The sequence below is a fragment of the Carcharodon carcharias genome, chromosome 3 (assembly GCF_017639515.1).
Source record: "Carcharodon carcharias isolate sCarCar2 chromosome 3, sCarCar2.pri, whole genome shotgun sequence".
NCBI classification, from domain to species: Eukaryota; Metazoa; Chordata; class Chondrichthyes; order Lamniformes; family Lamnidae; genus Carcharodon; species Carcharodon carcharias.
In genome coordinates this window covers 171803179-171823030 of record NC_054469.1, presented here as the reverse complement: position 1 = coordinate 171823030, position 19852 = coordinate 171803179, and the positions used below count along the sequence as shown (strand labels likewise).

The 19852-nt window shown below is 42.6% G+C and overlaps 1 protein-coding gene across 4 annotated transcripts in view; it reads left to right on the top strand.

Annotated features, from left to right (window-relative positions):
* ankhb (ANKH inorganic pyrophosphate transport regulator b) overlaps nt 1-19852 on the top strand; it is a 196309-nt gene that overhangs the window by 44174 nt on the left and 132283 nt on the right. For all 4 annotated transcript variants that reach the window (XM_041184499.1, XM_041184500.1, XM_041184497.1 and 1 more), the window contains exon 2: nt 18738-18954. In XM_041184499.1, coding sequence (XP_041040433.1) covers nt 18738-18954 — 217 coding nt within the window. The remainder of the gene's footprint in view (nt 1-18737; nt 18955-19852) is intronic.

Sequence of the window (19852 nt, the reverse complement as noted above, 5' to 3'; positions counted from 1 at the left end):
GGTGGAGTGTTAAAATGGCAAGCGACAGGGAGGTTTGGGTCATTCTTGCGGACAGACCGCAGGTGTTCTGCAAAGCGGTCGCCCAGTTTACGTTTGGTCTCTCCAATGTAGAGGAGACCACATTGGGAGCAACGAATGCAGTAGACTAAGTTGGGGGAAATGCAAGTGAAATGCTGCTTCACTTGAAAGAGTGTTTGGGTCCTTGGACGGTGAGGAGAGAGGAAGTGAAGGGGCAGGTGTTGCATCTTTTGCGTGGGCATGGGGTGGTGCCATAGGAGGGGGTTGAGGAGTAGGGGGTGATGGAGGAGTGGACCAGGGTGTCCCAAAGGGAGTGATCCCTACGGAATGCCGATAGGGGGGGTGAAGGGAAGATGTGTTTGGTGGTGGCATCATGCTGGAGTTGGCGGAAATGGCGGAGGATGATCCTTTGAATGCGGAGGCTGGTGGGGTGATAAGTGAGGACAAGGGGGACCCTATCATGTTTCTGGGAGGGAGGAGAAGGCATGAGGGCGGATGCGCGGGAGATGGGCCGGACATGGTTGAGGGCCCTGTCAACGACCGTGGGTGGAAAACCTCGGTTAAGGAAGAAGGAGGACATGTCAGAGGAACTGTTTTTGAAGGTAGCATCATCGGAACAGATGCGACGGAGGCGAACGAACTGAGAGAATGGGATGGAGTCCTTACAGGAAGCGGGGTGTGAGGAGCTGTAGTCGAGATAGCTGTGGGAGTCGGTGGGTTTGTAATGGATATTGGTGGACAGTCTATCACCTGAGATTGAGACAGAGAGGTCAAGGAAGGGAAGGGAAGTGTCAGAGATGGACCACGTGAAAATGATGGAGGGGTGGAGATTGGAAGCAAAATTAATAAATTTTTCCAGGTCCCGACGAGAGCATGAAGCGGCACCGAAGTAATCATCGATGTACCGGAGAAAGAGTTGTGGAAGGGGGCCGGAGTAGGACTGGAACAAGGAATGATCCACATACCCCATAAAGAGACAGGCATAGCTGGGGCCCATGCGAGTACCCATAGCCACACCTTTTATTTGGAGGAAGTGAGAGGAGTTGAAGTTCCTGTAAGGACTCCATCCCATTCTCTCAGTTCGTTCGCCTCCGTCGCATCTGTTCCAATGATGCTACCTTCAAAAACAGTTCCTCTGACATGTCCTCCTTCTTCCTTAACCGAGGTTTTCCAACCATGGTCGTTGACAGGGCCCTCAACCGTGTCAGGCCCATCTCCCGCCCATCCGCCCTGACGCCTTCTCCTCCCTCCCAGAAACATGATAGGGTCCCCCTTGTCCTCACTTATCACCCCACCAGCCTCCGCATTCAAAGGATCATCCTCCGCCATTTCCGCCAACTCCAGCATGTTGCCACCACCAAACACATCTTCCCTTCACCCCCCTATCGGCATTCCGTAGGGATCGCTCCCTCCGGGACACCCTGGTCCACTCCTCCATCACCCCCTACTCCTCAACCCCCTCCTATGGCACCACCCCATGCCCACGCAAAAGATGCAACACCTGCCCCTTCACTTCCTCTCTCCTCACCGTCCAAGGACCCAAACACTCCTTTCAAGTGAAGCAGCATTTCACTTGCATTTCCCCCAACTTAGTCTACTGCATTCGTTGCTCCCAATGTGGTCTCCTCTACATTGGAGAGACCAAACGTAAACTGGGCGACCGCTTTGCAGAACACCTGCGGTCTGTCCGCAAGAATGACCCAAACCTCCCTGTCGCTTGCTATTTTAACACTCCACCTTGCTCTCTTGCCCACATGTCTGTCCTTGGCTTGTTGCATTGTTCCAGTGAAGCCCAACGCAAACTGGAGGAACAACACCTCATCTTCCGACTAGGCACTTTACAGCCAACTGGACTGAATATTGAATTCAACAACTTTAGGTCGTGAGCTCCCTCCCCCATCCCCACCCCCTTTCTGTTTCCCTCTTCCTTTTCTTTTTTTTCCAATAAATTATATAGATTTTCCTTTTCCCACCTATTTCCATTATATAAAAAAAAACATCTTTTATGCTCTCCCCACCCCCACTAGAGCTATACCTTGAGTGCCCTACCATCCATTCTTAATTAGCACATTCGTTTAGATAATATCACCAACTTTAACACCTATGTGTTCTTTTGTTCTATTGTTGTTGACATCTTTTGATGATCTGCTTCTATCACTGCTTGTTTGTCCCTACAACCACACCCCCACTCCACCTCTTTCTCTCTCTCTCTCTCTCCGCCCCCCACACACACACCTTAAACCAGCTTATATTTCAATTCTTTCTTGGACTCAAACTCAAGTTCTGTCGAAGGGTCATGAGGACTCGAAACCTGAACTCTTTTCTTCTCCGCCGATGCTGCCAGACCTGCTGAGTTTTTCCAGGTAATTCTGCTTTTGTTTTTGTTTTGAACAACCATTCATTGCTACACTCTGCTTTCTGTCTTGTGGACAATTTTGCATCCACTGCCACTGCTTTTTAAAAAATCCCTTGGCGACTACTTTTGCTGAGAAATTTATCACGTGATACTTTATCAGACACTTTTTGGAAGTTCATATAAACAAATCATCTTCATCAGAGAGCTCAATCAAGTTAGTCGAACACAATTTCTTTCATGGCAGGTGGACTTCACTGGCTGGGCCATCATTTATTGCCGATCCCTCATTGCCCTTGAGAAGGAGGTGGTGAGCTGCCTTCTTGGACCACTGCAGCCCATGTGGTGTAGGGAGTGCCAGGATTTTGACCCAGCGACAGTGAAGGAACTGCGAGATATTTCCAAGTCAGGATGGTGAGCGACTTGAGGGGAACTTCTAGGTAGTTGCATTCCCATCTATCTGCTGCCCTTGTCCTTCTTGATGGTAGTAGCTATGGGTTTGGAAGGTGCTATCTAAGGAGCTTTGGTGAATTCTTGCTGTGCATCTTGTAGATGGTACACACTGCTGCTACTGTGCCTTTGTAGTGTGGGGAGTGAATGTTTGTGAATGTGGTGCCAATCAAGCGGGCTGTTTTGTCCTGGATGGTGTCAAGCTTCTTGAGTGTTGTGGGAGCTGCACTCATCCAGGCAAGTGGGGAGTATTCCATCACTTGTGACTTGTGCCTTGTAGATGCTGGACAGGCTCTGGGGAGTCAGGAGATATGTCTTTAACAAATCTGTGCCGTTTGCCATTTATCAATGTATATATTTATAAGTTTAAATTTGTCTCAGATTTTTATCTCTAAATGTTTTCCAAACAGCAGCATTAGGTTGACTGGCCTGTAATTGCTAGGTTTATCTCTCTATTCTTTCCGGTTGAACAGGGACGTAATATTAACAGTCTTCCCGTGCTCTGGGGCAACTGCTCCCTTATCTAAAGAGGATCGAAAGATTGTGGCCAGAGCCTCTGCTATCTCCACCCTAACTTCCCGCAGCATCCTAGGATGCATTCCATCTGGACCACAGGACTTAATACCTATCTAATTTCTCTACCATCTCTTCCTTTACACTGACATTGGCAGCATCCTCTTCTTTAGACATGTGTAAGCTGCTCATTTAGTAACTTAACCATGCCCTCTGCCTCCATAAGATCTTCTAGGGCCATTATCAGCCCCACCTTTCCTTTAACTACCTTTTTACTCTTTTTGTATGTTATAACAGATTTTGGGATTCCCCTTATATCAGCTGCTAATCTCAGCTTCTTAACTTCTCTCTTTACCCCTCTTTACTTTTTTATTTAAATCGCGACTTTCCATATTTAGCCTGGTTCTGTACTGGACTCTGACATTGATCATAAGCCTCTCTTTTCTGCTTCTTTTTAATCTCTATATCATTAGTCATCCAGGGAACTTGGGTGCCTCTAGTCAGCACACAATATTCTCTTTGAATTGCTCATTTACAGTTTTACCTCCAAACTTTTGTTTCCAATCTACTTGGGCCAGTTTCCTTTTCAACTCACTGAAATTCAACCTTATCCAGTTGAGTATTTTCATATTTGTTCTTGGTCCTTTAACTATCTAACCTTCATGATATTGTGATCCAAATAATCATTAGTGTTTCCCAAATGCTGCTCCGTGAAACATTGATCATTTCTTTTTGTCCCCTGCACCCTTACTGGCGCCATACCTTTTGCTGTGGGAATCCCTTACAGTATTTGGGAAGTTTGAAAGAAGTAGACCCACAGATGCCTTACAGTTCAAACTTGTATGAGGAGTGTACCCAACCTCAGGCTCCACAAGCTCTCATCTGAAAATAGGGGTGGCCAAGCTTCATGCAGGCAAACAGAGCACTTAGAGGCTCCTCTTCCCAAACGAAGCTGAAATGGCAGATCCATTGTCCAGAACCTTTTGAATAGTGCCAGTTTCTCTTACAATTTTCATCTGTAAAGGCTGGTGTTTTCTACTTTCTGAACATTATAACAGTGACTACACTTAACCATAAGTCATTGGCTGCCCAGATAGCCCCCATTTAAAGTGTGTTTTAATAGCATATTTTAGATTTAGAGTAGTTTTAAAATTAGGAAACTTTCCCCAAAAGTGTCGCCGGCCATGACTTTGATTTTCAATTTAGTGTGGTTGGTAACATGCGTTCAGAATTCCTTTTGTTGCTCTCAACTTTCACACCTATTTTTGTAAAATACAATGCATTGGAGATTATGTTGAGCCTTGCAGTTTCCAATTTGTGATGAAAAAGTTCGGCTGGAAATGAAGCTGCTATCTTGTTTTCTCCTTGCAGTGGAAGCTAGAATTGTTTCAGGATTACTCCAGAAGCAGCTATGGCCACTTCGGGAGACGTTGTTTCACTGTTGTCTGGGGGAGGCGGGGAGCCTGCAGACACATTGCAGTGGGGTGAGGGCAGCTTTGAATGCACGGAATATTTTGATTTCATTTTATCTTTTCACGCTTACTGTCAGGGTCTAATCTTTATTTTGAGTGGAGTGGAGAATTGTAGAGCCCAAGCCCACCTTTTGTTTTCCTGGTTCAACCAGGTTTCTGTTTTAAAAATACATTTACAACAATTTCTGGTTTTAAGTATCTTATCTCTAGCACTTGCTATGCCTGGTGCAGTTGCAATTACAGTTGCAGTTGAGCAGGAAGGAAGGCAGTCAGCAGCATTCTTTCTGGGGCAGGAACATAAACCAACCTTTTTACCTGTTCTCTTCTGACAAAATTATTTTTGTTTAGTGTGTTTCCATTTAGCGTACTACTTTTTGGGATCATGTTAGGTGCGTTAAATGATAGACACCTGAAAAGTGCATTGAGACATCTTGTGGCTGTGAAAAGTGCTATATAAATGTAAGTTTTTCTTTCTTTGTGAAACATCTACTTAAAATACGTTCCACTTCATAGAGTTACAGAATCATTACAGCACAGAAGGAGGCCATTTGACCCATTTACTCCATGCCAGCTGTTTTTAGAACAATCCAGTAAGTGCCACTCTCCCACTTTACCCCCATAGCCTAGCAAGTTTGTTTCTATTGAGTGCCCATCCAATTTCCTTTTAAAATCATTGATCATCTTTGCTTCCATCCTTGTTGGCAACAAGTTTCAGCTCATTACCATTCACTGCACAAAAAGGTTCTTCCTCACATACTAGCCCCCCCCCCCCCCCCCCCCCCCCCCCCCCCCCCGCCCCCCACCCAACCACCACCCCATCTCTTGCTCAAAGCTTTAAATCTCTGTCCCTTAGTCCTTGTACCATTGTACCATCAGCTCATGTGAACAGTTTTCCTATGTCTACCTCATCTAAACCTGTCATAATCTTGTACACCTTTATCTCGTCTCTCCTCAATCTCCTTTCCTCCAAGGAGAACGACCCCAGCTTCTCCAACCTAACCTTGGAATCAAAATCCCTCATACCTGGAAGCATTCTGGTAAATCTCCTGTGCAATCTCTTAAGGACCCTTACGTCGCTCCTAAAGTTTGGTGACCAGAACTGCTCGCAATTACTCTAGTTGCACCTACCCAGAGCTTTGTGAAAGTTCAGCATAACTTCCCTGCTTTTATATAAAATATCTCTGCTCATGAAGCCCAAAATCCCATAAGCTTTTCTAATTATTCCTTCAACAAGACCTTCAAAGATCCATGCACATGAACTCTGAGGTCCTTCTGTCCCTGCATACCTTTTAGAACTGTGCCTCTCCCTAACGCTACTGCCAGTCTGTCCTTAAGCCAATTTTTTTATCCAAGTTGACTTACATGAACCTTAGTTTAGTTAGCCAGCCTTTTATGTGGTCAAATATTTTCTTCAAATTCACATCGGCAACATCCTTTACATTCCCTTCAACAAATTTCTCTGTTACTTCATCAGAAAATTCAATTCAATTAGTCCTTTTACAAATCTGTGCTGGCTCTCCTTAATTGACTCAAATCTCTCTAACTGCCTTTATTTTTTTTCCCCTGATTGTTTATAAAACCTTACTCACCACTGATAAACTGACCACTCTAGAGTTACTAGGAATGTTGTTACACCATTTCTTCAATAAGGTTTTCACATTCGGCATTCTCACTTCCCCCATATCTAGGGAACATTAGAAGATCATGGGAAGTCCTTCTGCTCCTCCACTTCCTTTAGCAGCCTGGGATGCAAGCCAAATGAACAAGGCGACTTATCCGCTTGAAGCATAGTCAGCCTTTCCAGTACGTCCTACCTCTCAATTTACACCCCATTCATTACCTCTACCACCTCTGCTCCTACAGTTGTTTTGCCAGCATCCTCTTCCATAGTAAAGACTAATATAAAGTACTGATTAATTTTTCTAGCTCAGGGCCAGAGAGAAAAACATGGGCACAGGTGCTTCTCCTGATTCTGTGCCCCATATTCCCCCCTCTTCCCCTTTAACCCTCCCCCTCAGTCATGCATGATAGTTTTTCTCCTTTCAAGATTCACCAATCAATTCACCAAACAATCAGAGAAAGGTCCGAGTAAAATGAAAACACCCATTGTTGGCATCTGGTTAGAAATATTGTCCAATATATATGCAGCATGGGTCACTAATATTAAGGAGCAGCAATGATATAATGCAGAATTAGTTTTTATGTGCCCTGTAGGTGATCCCACCATAACTATTAAATCAGAGAGTACAAATTTTACTTTAACGGCATCATGCAAAATTGTTAATTTGACAGGAAAATATTGCAAATAGTTATTTATAATACTGTGCAGGCAATAATACTGATTTTGGTGACTGCTTCAGCCCTCATTAATGTGTTCCACACATTGCACCATATGGACACAGTGACAGTAAATTCATATGTGGGGGCAAAATTCCATGCAAGATAACCTACATAAGATCTTTTCTATTCTGTAGAAGATGTTCTCCTGCCTGGGTGCATGATATTATTCAATATAATTATTTCATACAAGGGGTGTAATTAGATCCTATTTTATCAGTAATCTCACAGGTTAGGAAGATCAAATTACTCCTGAGGAAGAAAGTGAAATGATTGAACAATATAGGTCATCAATATCAGAGAGAAGCATTGTAGCCCTTGGATGTCTCTGTGCATCACAAATTTTAAGAGGCCAGAGGACAATGACTGAATGGTTCATAATTGTATCTGTGTTTCCTGGATCAGCAAGTCTGAAGACTGCTGATGGCTGCATCTCGCTACAATATATTTTCAATATCTACTATGCAATACAACTTTATCACAAAATTTAATTCTTCAAAAAACTCATAAAAGCACCAAGATAGAGTGGGATAATAGGTAAGTACACAAAAGAACAAAATTGAAGTCAATGGAAGACTCTTGAGAATCATGTGCAGTGTAAAACAGGTTACTGATTCACTGTGAGCCTATTACACACTCCTGTCCTGACAAGGAAGAATAAGAAGGAAGCATATTATGCAAATGGTGGGAGATTGCAGAGCTCTGAGATTCAGAGTGACCTGGGTGCCTTAGTGCATGAATCACAAAAGGCTACTAAGGGTCCCTTAGTTATGGCTCATTAAATTAACAAGTGGGCTGTTGAGTTGAGTGATCAGGTGATGCTGGAGGATGCTTTTCCTTTGAGTTTTCATCCTTACAAATAGGCAGAGGTGCCTGAAACACAGTGCCATGTGGGACACCAGGATCTCCAGTGACAATAACCCAATGGTTCAAGTCTTCTTCAACTCGATGGCTATCATAGAAGGTGTTGGCAGTGCTTTCATACTCTCTTCCAAACGCTGTCCAGAAGGAGTATTTCTGAAGTGCGGCTAAAGCTTGGTTTGTACGAGTACAGGTACAGCAAGTAATTAGGAAAGCTAATAGAATGTTATTGTTTATTGCAAGGGGAATGGAATACAAAAGTAAGGAAGTTATGCTTCAGTTGTACAGGACACTGGTAAGACTACATCTGGAGTACTGTTTACAGTATTGGTCTCCTTATTTAAGGAAGGATGTAAATATTAGAAGCAGTTCAGAGAATATTTACTAAATTAATACCTGGAATGGGGTTGTTTTATGAGAAAAGGTTAGACAGACTAGGCTTGTCTTGTATCCACTGGAGTTCAGAAGAGTAAGAGGTGACTTGATTGAAATCTTTAAGATCCTGAGGGGTTTTGACAGGGTGGATGCATTTGCTCTTGTGGGAGAATCTAGAACTAGGGGTCACTATTTAAAAATAAGGGGTCATTCATTTAAGATAGAAATGAGGGAAATTCTTTCTCTCTGAGGGTAGTCAGTCTTTGGAATGCCTTTCCTCAAAAGGCAGTGGAAGCAGAATCTTGGTATATCTTTAAGGCAGAGGTAGAAAGATTCTTGATAAACAAGTGGTGAAAGGTTACAATTAGATCAGCCATCATCTAACTGAATTGAGGAGCAGGCTCATGGGACCAAGTGGCCTAACCCTGCTCCTAATTTGTATGTTTGACAGTTTCACCCTACAAAGCCTGCTCACAGTAAACTTCCATTAGCAACAAAATAAACAGAACTCCAGCCATGATTCCACCCTCTGTTCACAAGATATTTATGGATGACATAGGCCATCGAGCCCAGCTCATCTCATCCACCCAAATTACATATGAACATGAGCGTTAGGGGCAACAGTAAGTCATTCAGCTCCTTAAGCTTGCTCTGCCATTTGTTAACCTTGCCCACGTGATAACAGTGACTGCAACTCAAAAGTACTTAATTGGTTTTAAAGCAATTTGGGACATTATGGAAGTTGCTGTATACATGTAGATTTTATCCTTCTTTCATAACACTGCATGCAATAAGCAGAGTAACTGTAACAATGGTTAAATTGGAGGCTCAATGCTGATTCTCTGAGGATAATTAATTATAAAGCAATTAACTGATATTGGGAAATGTCTACAAAGAAATCACTATATATTTACAAAACAATTCAACTCTATAGCTAATACAACTTTACCATTCTGACTTCTCTGGCACCAACCTTCAAGATACCATAAATGGCAAATGCTCCTTTTACACTAATGACGCTATCCCCATGATTTGTCAATCAGATATCTACCAGCAGCTCAGGAAAAATGTAGGATTGTTGATCTGAATATTTCAGAGAAGAATGATACAAGCTACATAAATTCAGTATGGCCTTAACTTAACTTAAGAACTGGATCGTTTCCTCTTCTCCCAGTAACTATCTTAGAAACTGTGTTGTACACTGTGAAATTACAGCCTATCTTGGGTGAACCTAGGTCGGAGTAGAGATTTTTAAAACCTTTCTTTAAGCAATGTCCTAGTGGCAAATAGACATTTCATTTCCAGACATTGCAAGAATAATAAAATGGGTAATAGTGAATTAACACCCTGTTTTGCATTAGTCCTGGTCTTTAGTTTGTTACATTTATTTTGATGAGGCCCAAGGTTCTCAATCCTCTGGCATATCAGCACAGCATGTCATCAGAATTGTGTCTACTTTAGGGGATAATGAAAACTTAGACTGCGATTTATATGCTGCTTTAAATTCGAAAGAGAATTTTGAGAAGTGTTCAGTATTTGATTTTTGTGGTACTAACCCTTAAAAGTGACCCTCCAAACGCACCCACCCTAACCCCTCCCCACCTACACCTCTACCCCAGCAGCCCCTTCAACCCCCTACCCCACTCTCTCATCCTCCAACCAGCTCCCGGCCTGCCACCACCTCCCACACACCCCCTCACTCCACCATCTACCCCCTCACCCCACTAAGCCCCACCCCCACATCTCCAATGGCTGGGCACCACCCAACCTCACCTCCTCAAGAGTTCAGGAATCCACTTGACAGGAAAGAAGGCTGTCATCATCCAGTCCATCCATCTGGTCTCGACAGTTAAGTACTGTGCACCCACTTGGCCTTCACGTCAAACACAGTAACACACAGCTTTACTCAGTAGTGAGGATAATCTGTGATCTGGAACTCTAAGATCAACTCCAGTTCAGTGGTTCAAAATTGCCCCACCCTCCATTTGACAGGATGCAGTACCACGCAGAGAAATAATTCGTATCAGCAGCAACTTGAACCTCCCCATTCATAGAGATCTTCAAGATCTTCCAACTCACTATGTGGTTCTACAAAACCCCTCCGGACACGAATCAACTCCATGACACTGATGAAACCTGAAAGAAAGTTTGGGCAGAAATTACCCTTCCAAATAAACACATTTGTCTCCATCGCAACATCTGAAAAACCAGACTTCAATCTCCCCGAAGCATATGGACAACAATCAGTAGAATATGGACTGGACATGGCCAGTGTACAAATGGCACCTCATACCTTGCCTGGCTGCGAATGCAGAAACCCCAGCCAAACCATGGAGCACATGGTAACATCTTGCTCCAGGCTCGAGTTTGAGGGTGACATTCTGTAGTTAACTTGCTCTCCAGGGCATTGGACTGTTTGGGAACTTGACCTTAAAACTGTGACAATGACTTCTGCTCCTAAAGCCATACAAAAAAAGAAGATAATGCCCAGATTACTGGTTGGAAGAATTTTCCACGTTTTGATCCACCTACAGTGAAGGTGATAATGTTCCTGCACAGAATATTGTGTGGCTTGACAAGGAATTGCAGAAGATGATGTTGCCATGTGTCTGCTGCCCATTCTTCCAGGTCATTTTATTCACAGGTTTTGAAGGAGGCTTGGCGAGCTGCTTCAGTGCAACTTGCATATGATGCACACAGTTGCTACTGTGCATTGGTGGTGAAGGAATTGAATGTTTAATGTGATGATGGGAGTCAATCAAGTGAGCTGCTTTGTCCTGGATGGTATTGAATTTCTTGAGTGTTATTGGAGCCGCACTCATCCAGACAAGCGACGAGTATTCCTTCATACTCCTGACTTACGCCTTGTTGATGGTGGTCAGACTTTGGGAGTCAGGAATTGAGTTACTCATCGCAGAATTCCCAGCCTCAGACCTGATCTTGTAGCCATGGTATTTATATGGCTGTTCCAGTTCAATTTTTGTCCAATGGTAATCCCCAGGATGTTGATAGTTGGGGATTCAGTGATGGTAATGCTATTGAATGTCAAAGGGAGAATGTTGGTTAGGTTCTCTCTTGTTGGAAATGGTTATTCCCTGGCACTTGCGAATGTTACCTATCACTTCTCAACCCAGGTGGAATGTTATCCAGGAACTGCTGCATACGGACATCGACTACTTCAGTATCTGAAAAGTTGTGACTGGTATTGAGTACTGTGCAATCATCAATGGATGGGAACACCTCCATTTCTGATCTTATGATGGAGGGAAGGATATTGATGAAGCAGATGAAGATGATTGGACCTAGGACCCTACCCTGAGGAACTTCTGCAGTGATGTCCTGGAGCTGAGATGATTGGCCACTAACAACTGCAATCATCTTCCTTTCTGCTATGTGTGACTTCAGCCAGTGGGGAATTTTCCCCATGATTTCCATTGTCGTCAATTTTGCTAGATGCCCCTTGATGCCACACTCGGTCATATGTTACCTTGATGTCAAGACATTACTGTCTGTTTCTATATTTCTTGCTAATTTTCACTCATACTCCAACTTCTCTCTTCATTTTTTACTTTAGTCATCATTTACTGGTTTCTAAACTTTTCCCAATCTTCTGGCCTACCACTAATCTTTGCAGCATTGTATATCTTTTCTTTCAGACTGATACTATCCTTAACAGCCTTAGTTAACCATGGATGGTGCATCTTTCTTGTAATCTGTCTTTCTCAATGAAATATATCTTTGCTGAGAGTTATGAAATATCTCCTTAACTGACTGTAACTGCCTATCTACCGTCTTATCTTAACCTATTTTCTCATTCCACTTTAGTCAACTCTGTCTTCATATCCTTGTTGTTGCCATTATTTAAGGTTAAGACTCTAGTTTCTGACCTACATTTCTCACCCTCAAACTAAATATGAAATTCTATGTTATGATCACTCTTGATTAGATGATCCTTTATTATGAGGTCATTAATTAATCCCATCTAATTACACTACTAGGTCTAAAATAGCCTGCTCCCTGGTTAATGTATTGTCCTAAGAAACTGTCCTGAATACACTCTATGAATGCATCCTCCAGGCTACCTTTGTCAATTTGATTCATTTGTACTTGCACATGGTTCCCAGGCGTGCTCTAATATTTGCAGAAAAATCTGAAAATGACTGCATTAACATCCAATCTTTTTTAAATTCAGTGCTCAGTTACACAGGTCGGATACTGGGAGCATTAAAGTCCAGATGTTAAAATCAGAATGAGCACAGGAATTCGAGCTTTGAGGCAGCAGGATCTTTTGCATTATAGGTTGATAACTATTTTGGGAATGAAGAAGAATCATAGAATGAATGTAATAAAATTTACGAGAGGGAGATTACTTTATTTTTAGAACTAATTTCACATAGTGTTTTGCTCACACCAGCCTGGGCACTTTCAGGGACCTAGGCAGGGGTGTGGTGCTGGCAGAGCACACTGCTCCAGCAGCTTGCTCCACCTCCAAGCATCATATTAAGTCATTGTTTCTATATAATGCCGCAAATACGAACAACGCGCCAAAACTACTTTCTGGCGCTGCTGCATCAAGTGCCAGTTCCATGCCATCTTTAATTAGTGTAGGCTGAAGTGACTGTGCACCAAGTCAATCACACATAGACATTGCAAATAAGCCATCATTTCGCTATAATGTTGCTTGTATGAATAATGCACCAAAACTACTATTCGGCACTGCCCTATTGCGCGCTTGTTTCCTGCCATCTTTGGTCAGTATAGGCTAAAGTGACTGTGCGTGAAGTCAATTATGTGCGGACGTTGCAAGTTATTAATTTTCTGAAGCGTTAAGTTAGGTTGACGCCGCCCGTCATTGCTTATTTAGTATCTATGCACCTTGTGTCTTTTCACCGTGGCGCCCCGCTCTCAACACCTCGAAGCAGCGGGAAACAGCTTATCAAATATAATGGCCTTAAATCCACAGGTTTAATCAGTACTCACTGCCGTGCTGAGGGGAGAAAGGCCTCAGCCATAACTCAGACAGAACAAAGCCAAACACGTATAAATAGAGCCCCAAGTAAATAGAGAGAAAAATAAATAACTGAAAAGCTAACCCCCATAATAATTTCCCTATGTAACTAAAAAGTGAGTCAGCAGCTCAGTTATTTCTTTTGAAATAGTAACTATAGATATAATGTAAAACTAATATAAAATAGAAAGGCAACAGAAAAGATAGGGAGGTTAGTTATAATTTATTTGCTGAAGAGGCTGGAACTCCTGAAGTGTTTGCGGCACAAGCAGCTGCTTCTGTGGTTTATTTCACTCAGTTGAACCTAAATTCATCATGGCAGCCTAAACTGGAAGAATCAGTAGGTAAATTGTTTTCTCCTGCATTTTCTTGGGGCTTTTAAACAAAAGGACTAAGAACTTCAAAGTTGGATTACGAATGGCGTTTGTAACAATTGTCATACGATGGATCCAACCAGAGAGCACGTTTAAAACCTCTCAGACAAAACAGTGTAGAACACAAACTGTTAAACGCTCACATTACTGTGCAATGTGTTGCTGAGAAACCAAAGACACTTTAGGAAAAATCTGTGACAACCTGAACGCATCTCATTTAAAGGCAAGGTGCAGTTTTCTGTTCTGCATGCTGCTTGGCTCAAAACAACAGACTTCACTCCGACCACTTTGGCTTGCTGCAACTTCAAAATTAAAATGATGTTGACGTGGGAACTGGGTCACATTCCCACTACGGTGCTGCAGAAATTATTGACCACATAGCTACTGAGATAATTTGCCAACATATCAAAGTGATAAAGGGTAAAGTTTTGATTCTTATTGATGAATCTACAAGCCTAAGCTGCAAAACTGCTGCAGCAGTTTATCTGAAATGTGATAGTGATGAGATGGATGATCCACCATTCATGTTTTTAGATCTGATTGAACATCCGGATCAAAAAGCTGATACAATAGTGAAGCATCTTCTTGAATGTCTTGAGAAACTTGGTTTTGATGACTCCCACTTGAAGCAGCATCTCGTAGCATTTGCTGGTGATGGAGTGAGTGTTATGCTGGGCACCAAATCAGATGTAACTAACAGACTTATAGAACAATTCCCAGCTCCCTGTCACTTGCTATTTCAACACACCATCCTGCTGTCATGCCCACAACTCCATCCTTGGCCTGCTGAAATGTTCCAGTAAACCCAGCATAAACTGGAGGAACAGCACCTCATCTTCCGTTTAGTCACTTTACAGCCTTCTGGACTTAACATTGAGTTCAACAACTTCAAACTATGAACTCTCTCCTCTATCTTCACCACTTTTTAAATCCATTTAAAAAAAAATATTTTTATTCATTTATTCATTGTTTTATCCCTTTTTTATCCCTTTTACTATCCTTTTTCCACAACCGCCGACCCCCCCCCCCCCCGCCCACCGGAAAAGAGCCATCTGTCATTGTTCTATGTTGTTCTTTCAGAATGCTGACCCTTGTTCTACTATTAACACATTCTGCTTTCTTACCTTTATGCCACTATCAGCACCTTCTTTAGTCTTCACCACTACCATTGACATCATTGTCAGTCGCTCCTCAGCCCCCAATTATTGTTGACCTTCTACCTAGCTTTGCGTGCTCCATCCCCCTTAAACAACATAAATACCACCACATTTCTATTTCTCTTTAGCTCTGAAGAAGAGTCATATGGATTCAAAATGTTAACTCTGTTTCTCTCTCCACAGATGCTGTCAGACCTATTGAGTTTTTCCAGCATTTTCTGTTTTTATTTCAGATTCCCAGCATCTGAAGTATTTTGCTTTTACAAAAGCAGAGTGGTTACACTTCAGGTTATACAGGGCATTGGTGAGACCACGTCTGGAGTACTGTGCACAGTATTGGCCTCCTTATTTAAGGAAGGATATAAATGCGTTGGAAGCAGTTAAGAGAAGGCTTACCTGGAATAGGCGAGTTGTCTTATGAGGAAAAAAATGGACAGGCTAGGCTTGTGTGCACTGGAGTTTAGAAGAGTAAGAGGCAACTTGATTGAAACATATGAGAAAGATCCTGAGGGGTCTTGACAGGTGGATGTGGAAAAAATGTTTCTCTTGTGGCAGAATTTAGAACTAGGGGTCACTGTTTAAAAATAAGGGATTACCCGTTTAAGACAGAGATGAAGAGAATTTATTTCCCTGAGGGTCCTAAGTCTTTGGGACATTCTTCCTCAAAAGACGGTGGAAGCAGAGTCCTTGAATATTCTTAAAGCAGAGCTAGATAGATTCTTGATAAGCAAAAGGGTGAAAAGCTAACAGGGGTAGTTGGGAATGTGGAGTTGAGGTTACAATCAGATCAGCTATGACCTTATTAAATAACGAAGCAGGCTTGAGCGGCTGAAAGACCTACTCCTGCTCCTAGTTCATATGAATGTATGTAAGTAGCTAGTTCTTGGACCAATTCCCCTGACATCATGTTGGCCCCAAGGGTAACAGATGGCTGCCTGATACCTGGAAGGATCCACATGGTCAAAATCCTCCTGGGGCCTTGGAGACACCATTGACTCCTGGAATGAAGCCTAGAAGTGCTAAAAATAAGCTGAGAACAGAGGTGAAACTGTCATGTTCAAATAAGCAACCAGCAGCAAACTATCTCCTAAACTCTTCACTACTTACACTGGCAATGCTTCTGACCCTTTTTATCCCACCCTTGGATGATGTTTGGCAGAATGTGGGCTGCCCGCCTGCTCGTTTTACCCGTGCAATGAGCACAAACTTGCACGGGAGACATAAATTTGGGTTCATTTGGGCTTTTAAAGGCCTTAAGTGGCCTCGTAATTGATGGCGGACACGGCTCCAACTCTCAAGTGCACCCACCGACCCTGAAGAATGCGCGCGTGTGGGATGACTGTGGTACGCTCACCTGACATCTTTTCTCGTGCTATTTTACGCCGGATCAGGTCGGGCGTGCACCTACCATGAGGCATAAAATTCTGCCCTAAGAATAGTTTGATTAGCTACTCTCTGAAGATGCCCTGTCATCTTCAATGATTTATGTACGTATACAGTGAGGTCCCTCTATTCCTACAGCTGCTTTAGAGTTTCTCCCTTTATTTTGTACTGTCTCTCCATATTTTTCCTGCCAAAATGTATCACCTCACGCTTCTCTGCATTGAACCTCATCTGCCACTTGTCTGCTCAATCCATCAACATGTCTGTATCCTTTTGAAGTTTAAGATTTTCCGTATCACAGTTGACAATATTTCTAACCTTACATCATCTGCAAATTTTGAAATCATGCCCTGGACACCACAGTCTAAGTCGTTAATATATATCAGGAAGAGCAAGGGTCCCAACACTGACCCCCTGAGGAATTTCACTATTGACCTCCCTCCAAACTGAAGACGAACAATTTATCACTACTCTGTTTCCTGTACTCAGCCAATTTCCTATCCAAGTGCCTACTTTCCCTTTTATTCCATGAGCTAGAATTTTGCTCATTAGTCTGTTGTGTGGCTTTTTGAAATGCCTTTTGAAAATCCATATACGCTGCATCAAAAGCATTGCCCTTATCAACCTTCTCAGGGCAGGATTTTTCAGTCGGCATGTGGGGGCGGGCCCAACACGCCAATGCAAAAAATGACACGCGATGACATCAGGCATACATCCCGAAATCATCATGCAGTCCCACGATATTTCGCTCGGCGGGCGCACGCCGATATGTAAACTTCCTATTAAGGCCATTGAGAAAGTAATTGATGTAATAGTTAACGCTGCCAGTCCAACCTTTAAGGTTGGCGGGCAGGCGAAAAGGCCAAGTGACCTTGGTGTTTTTTAGGAAGCCTCATCCATGAGTGGGATGAAGTTTCCTAAAGCTTTTATTAAAGAAATAAAAAAAGTTTTCACAAGTATAAAAACATGTCCCATCTCATGTGACACACATGAGGGGACATGTTTAAATAAATTTATCAACCATTTATTTAACTACTTCAACATCGATTCAATCTCCCTGAGGCAGCCCCGTGCCTCGGAGATTGCAGCATATGCGCGAAAGAGCACTGGCCTTGACTTTCCCTCCTCCCCCCCACCCGCAAAGGTAGCATTGAGCATTATGGCTCTTGTGTTACGCTGGATGGATCTTAACTGGCTCGCCCATGTAAAATGGCAGTTCAGAGCTGATAATGGGCGGTGATCGGCTCCACGACTGCTCCTACCGAGCCCACCTGCCGCCTGAAAAATTCAGGCCTCTGTTATCTACTTGAAATACTCCAAGTTAGTTAAGCATGATTTTCCCTTAATGAATCCTTGCTGGCTTTCCTTAATTATTCTGCACTTGCATAAGTGACTATTGATTTTGTCCCGATCTAAGTTTCCCTACCACTGAAGTCAAACTGCCTGGTCTGTAGTTGCCGGCTTTATCCTTGCACCCCTGTTTGAACAAGGGTGTAACGTTCACAATTCTCCAGTCCTCTGGCACCACCCCTGTGCCTAAGGATGACACAAAATATAATGCTGTTTGGTCTCCTTCTTCATTTACATTGAACGTTTCTTGGTTGGGAGACATGGCAGCAAATTTGTACACAGCAAAACTAAACGTTTTAGTTCCACAGTTTGTACTGTTCCCAGGACAGGCCAGACACCTGTTAATGTGAGCTTAGGGCAGGCTTGTGATTAAAGGTGATGGGAGTCCTTGGTCAGTCACAGGGCTTGAGGTTAATTGTGCTGTTCAAAAAGCTTGTCCTGTGCCTGGCTCGGGTTGGTGTTTCTGGATAACATCAATTGTCAGTAAAAGTCTGAACCAATAATTACCCCATCCTCAAAAAGCAACTTATCTAGCCCTCCACTTTGATGCCCAATTCCAGTAGTAAATCCATCTTTTAATGGGCAATGGTAAGCATACTTGGCCAATAAATTTAATATCTATCTTCTCTTTGGAGTTATCTGTGAAATTATAGTACGTAAAATTGACTAAAATCTAATAGAACATTTGGCTGCAGCATCTGTTTTACAAGCCAGATAGCGTGGGGACCAGATAATTTTTTTGTCGCAAATTGAAAGGCTGTTAGCATCAGAATGATGCCTTTGAGGCCTTTCTCATTATCACTTAAATGCTCCATTGTTGTAACAGCAATTATTCACAGCATGTTTGAGAGATAATTGTCTATGCTGCTTCATTCTTGCCAGGGTGGGTGGGTGAATGGTTTTATTTCCTTATAAGTTGAAGATTTTATGTGAAACTGATTTTTTTTTCTCATGTTAAGTTTGTGGGCCATCGTACCATAGTCTCTCTTAGTGTTGCTGGCGAATTCTAAACGATGTATATTAAAATGTAATTTTATGAATTTCAAACTAAGTGCTTCTTTCCCATCTGCTGTTGTTTCTGAATAGGCATTAAACAGGGGTATAGCAGCTGTTAAAGAGGATGCCATCGAGATGCTTGCTAGCTATGGGCTGGCCTACTCCCTCATGAAGTTCTTCACCGGGCCAATGAGTGACTTTAAGAACGTGGGACTGGTATTTGTTCACAGTCGGCATGATAGAATCAAGGCTGTCCTCTGCATGGTCACAGCTGGTACTGTGGCTGCCATCTTTCATATTCTAATAGGTAACTATCCTATCTTTACACCTGTGACATGATTTGGAAAGTTAGGTGCATGCCAGTTAATTCATTATGCAGTTAAGTATTAAATGGTTGATTGAACTTCTCTTTATTGATACTGGGCTGTCTTGCATACTTTTCAGTTTCTTGAAATTTAGCTGAATTCCTTTATCTTCAGTATAACCCAGGACCAGAAATGAATTCTAAGGAAAGAAGCACTAATGATATTTCCTAGAACTTGATGACAACAACATCTTATATTTATTTAACATCTTTAACTTAATAAAATGTTCCAAGATGCTTCATAGGTATGTTATCAAACAAAATTTGACGCACTAACCATATAATGAGATATTTGAGCAGATTAATAGCTTGATCAAAGAGGCAGGTTTAAAGCAGGATCTGAAAGGAGGAAAGAGAGGTTATCATGCAGAGAGATTTAGGGAAGAAATTCCAGCGCTTTAGGGCCTTAGCAGCTGGAGGCATGGCCAGCAATGTTGGAGAGATTAAAATGGATGATTTTCATGAGGCCAGAAATGATGGAACACAAACATCTCAGACTGTTGTGGGGCTGGAGGAGATTGGAGCTAGAGAGGGGTGAAGACATGGAGGGATTTGAAAACAAGATTGCGAATTTTAAAATTGAGATATGCTTCACTGGGAACTAGTGTAGGTCAGCTAGCACAGGGGTGATGGGTGAACAAGATTTGGTGTGAATTAGGACACGGTAGCAAAACATTTTGACCTCATTTTGACCTCATTCGGCCCCTTGAGCCTGCTCTGCCATTCAATAAGATCATGGCTGATTTCTGATTGTGGCCTCAACTCCACATTCTGATTACCCCTGATATCCTTTGTCTCCCTTCCTTGTCAAGAATCTATCTACCTCTGCCTTAAAAATATT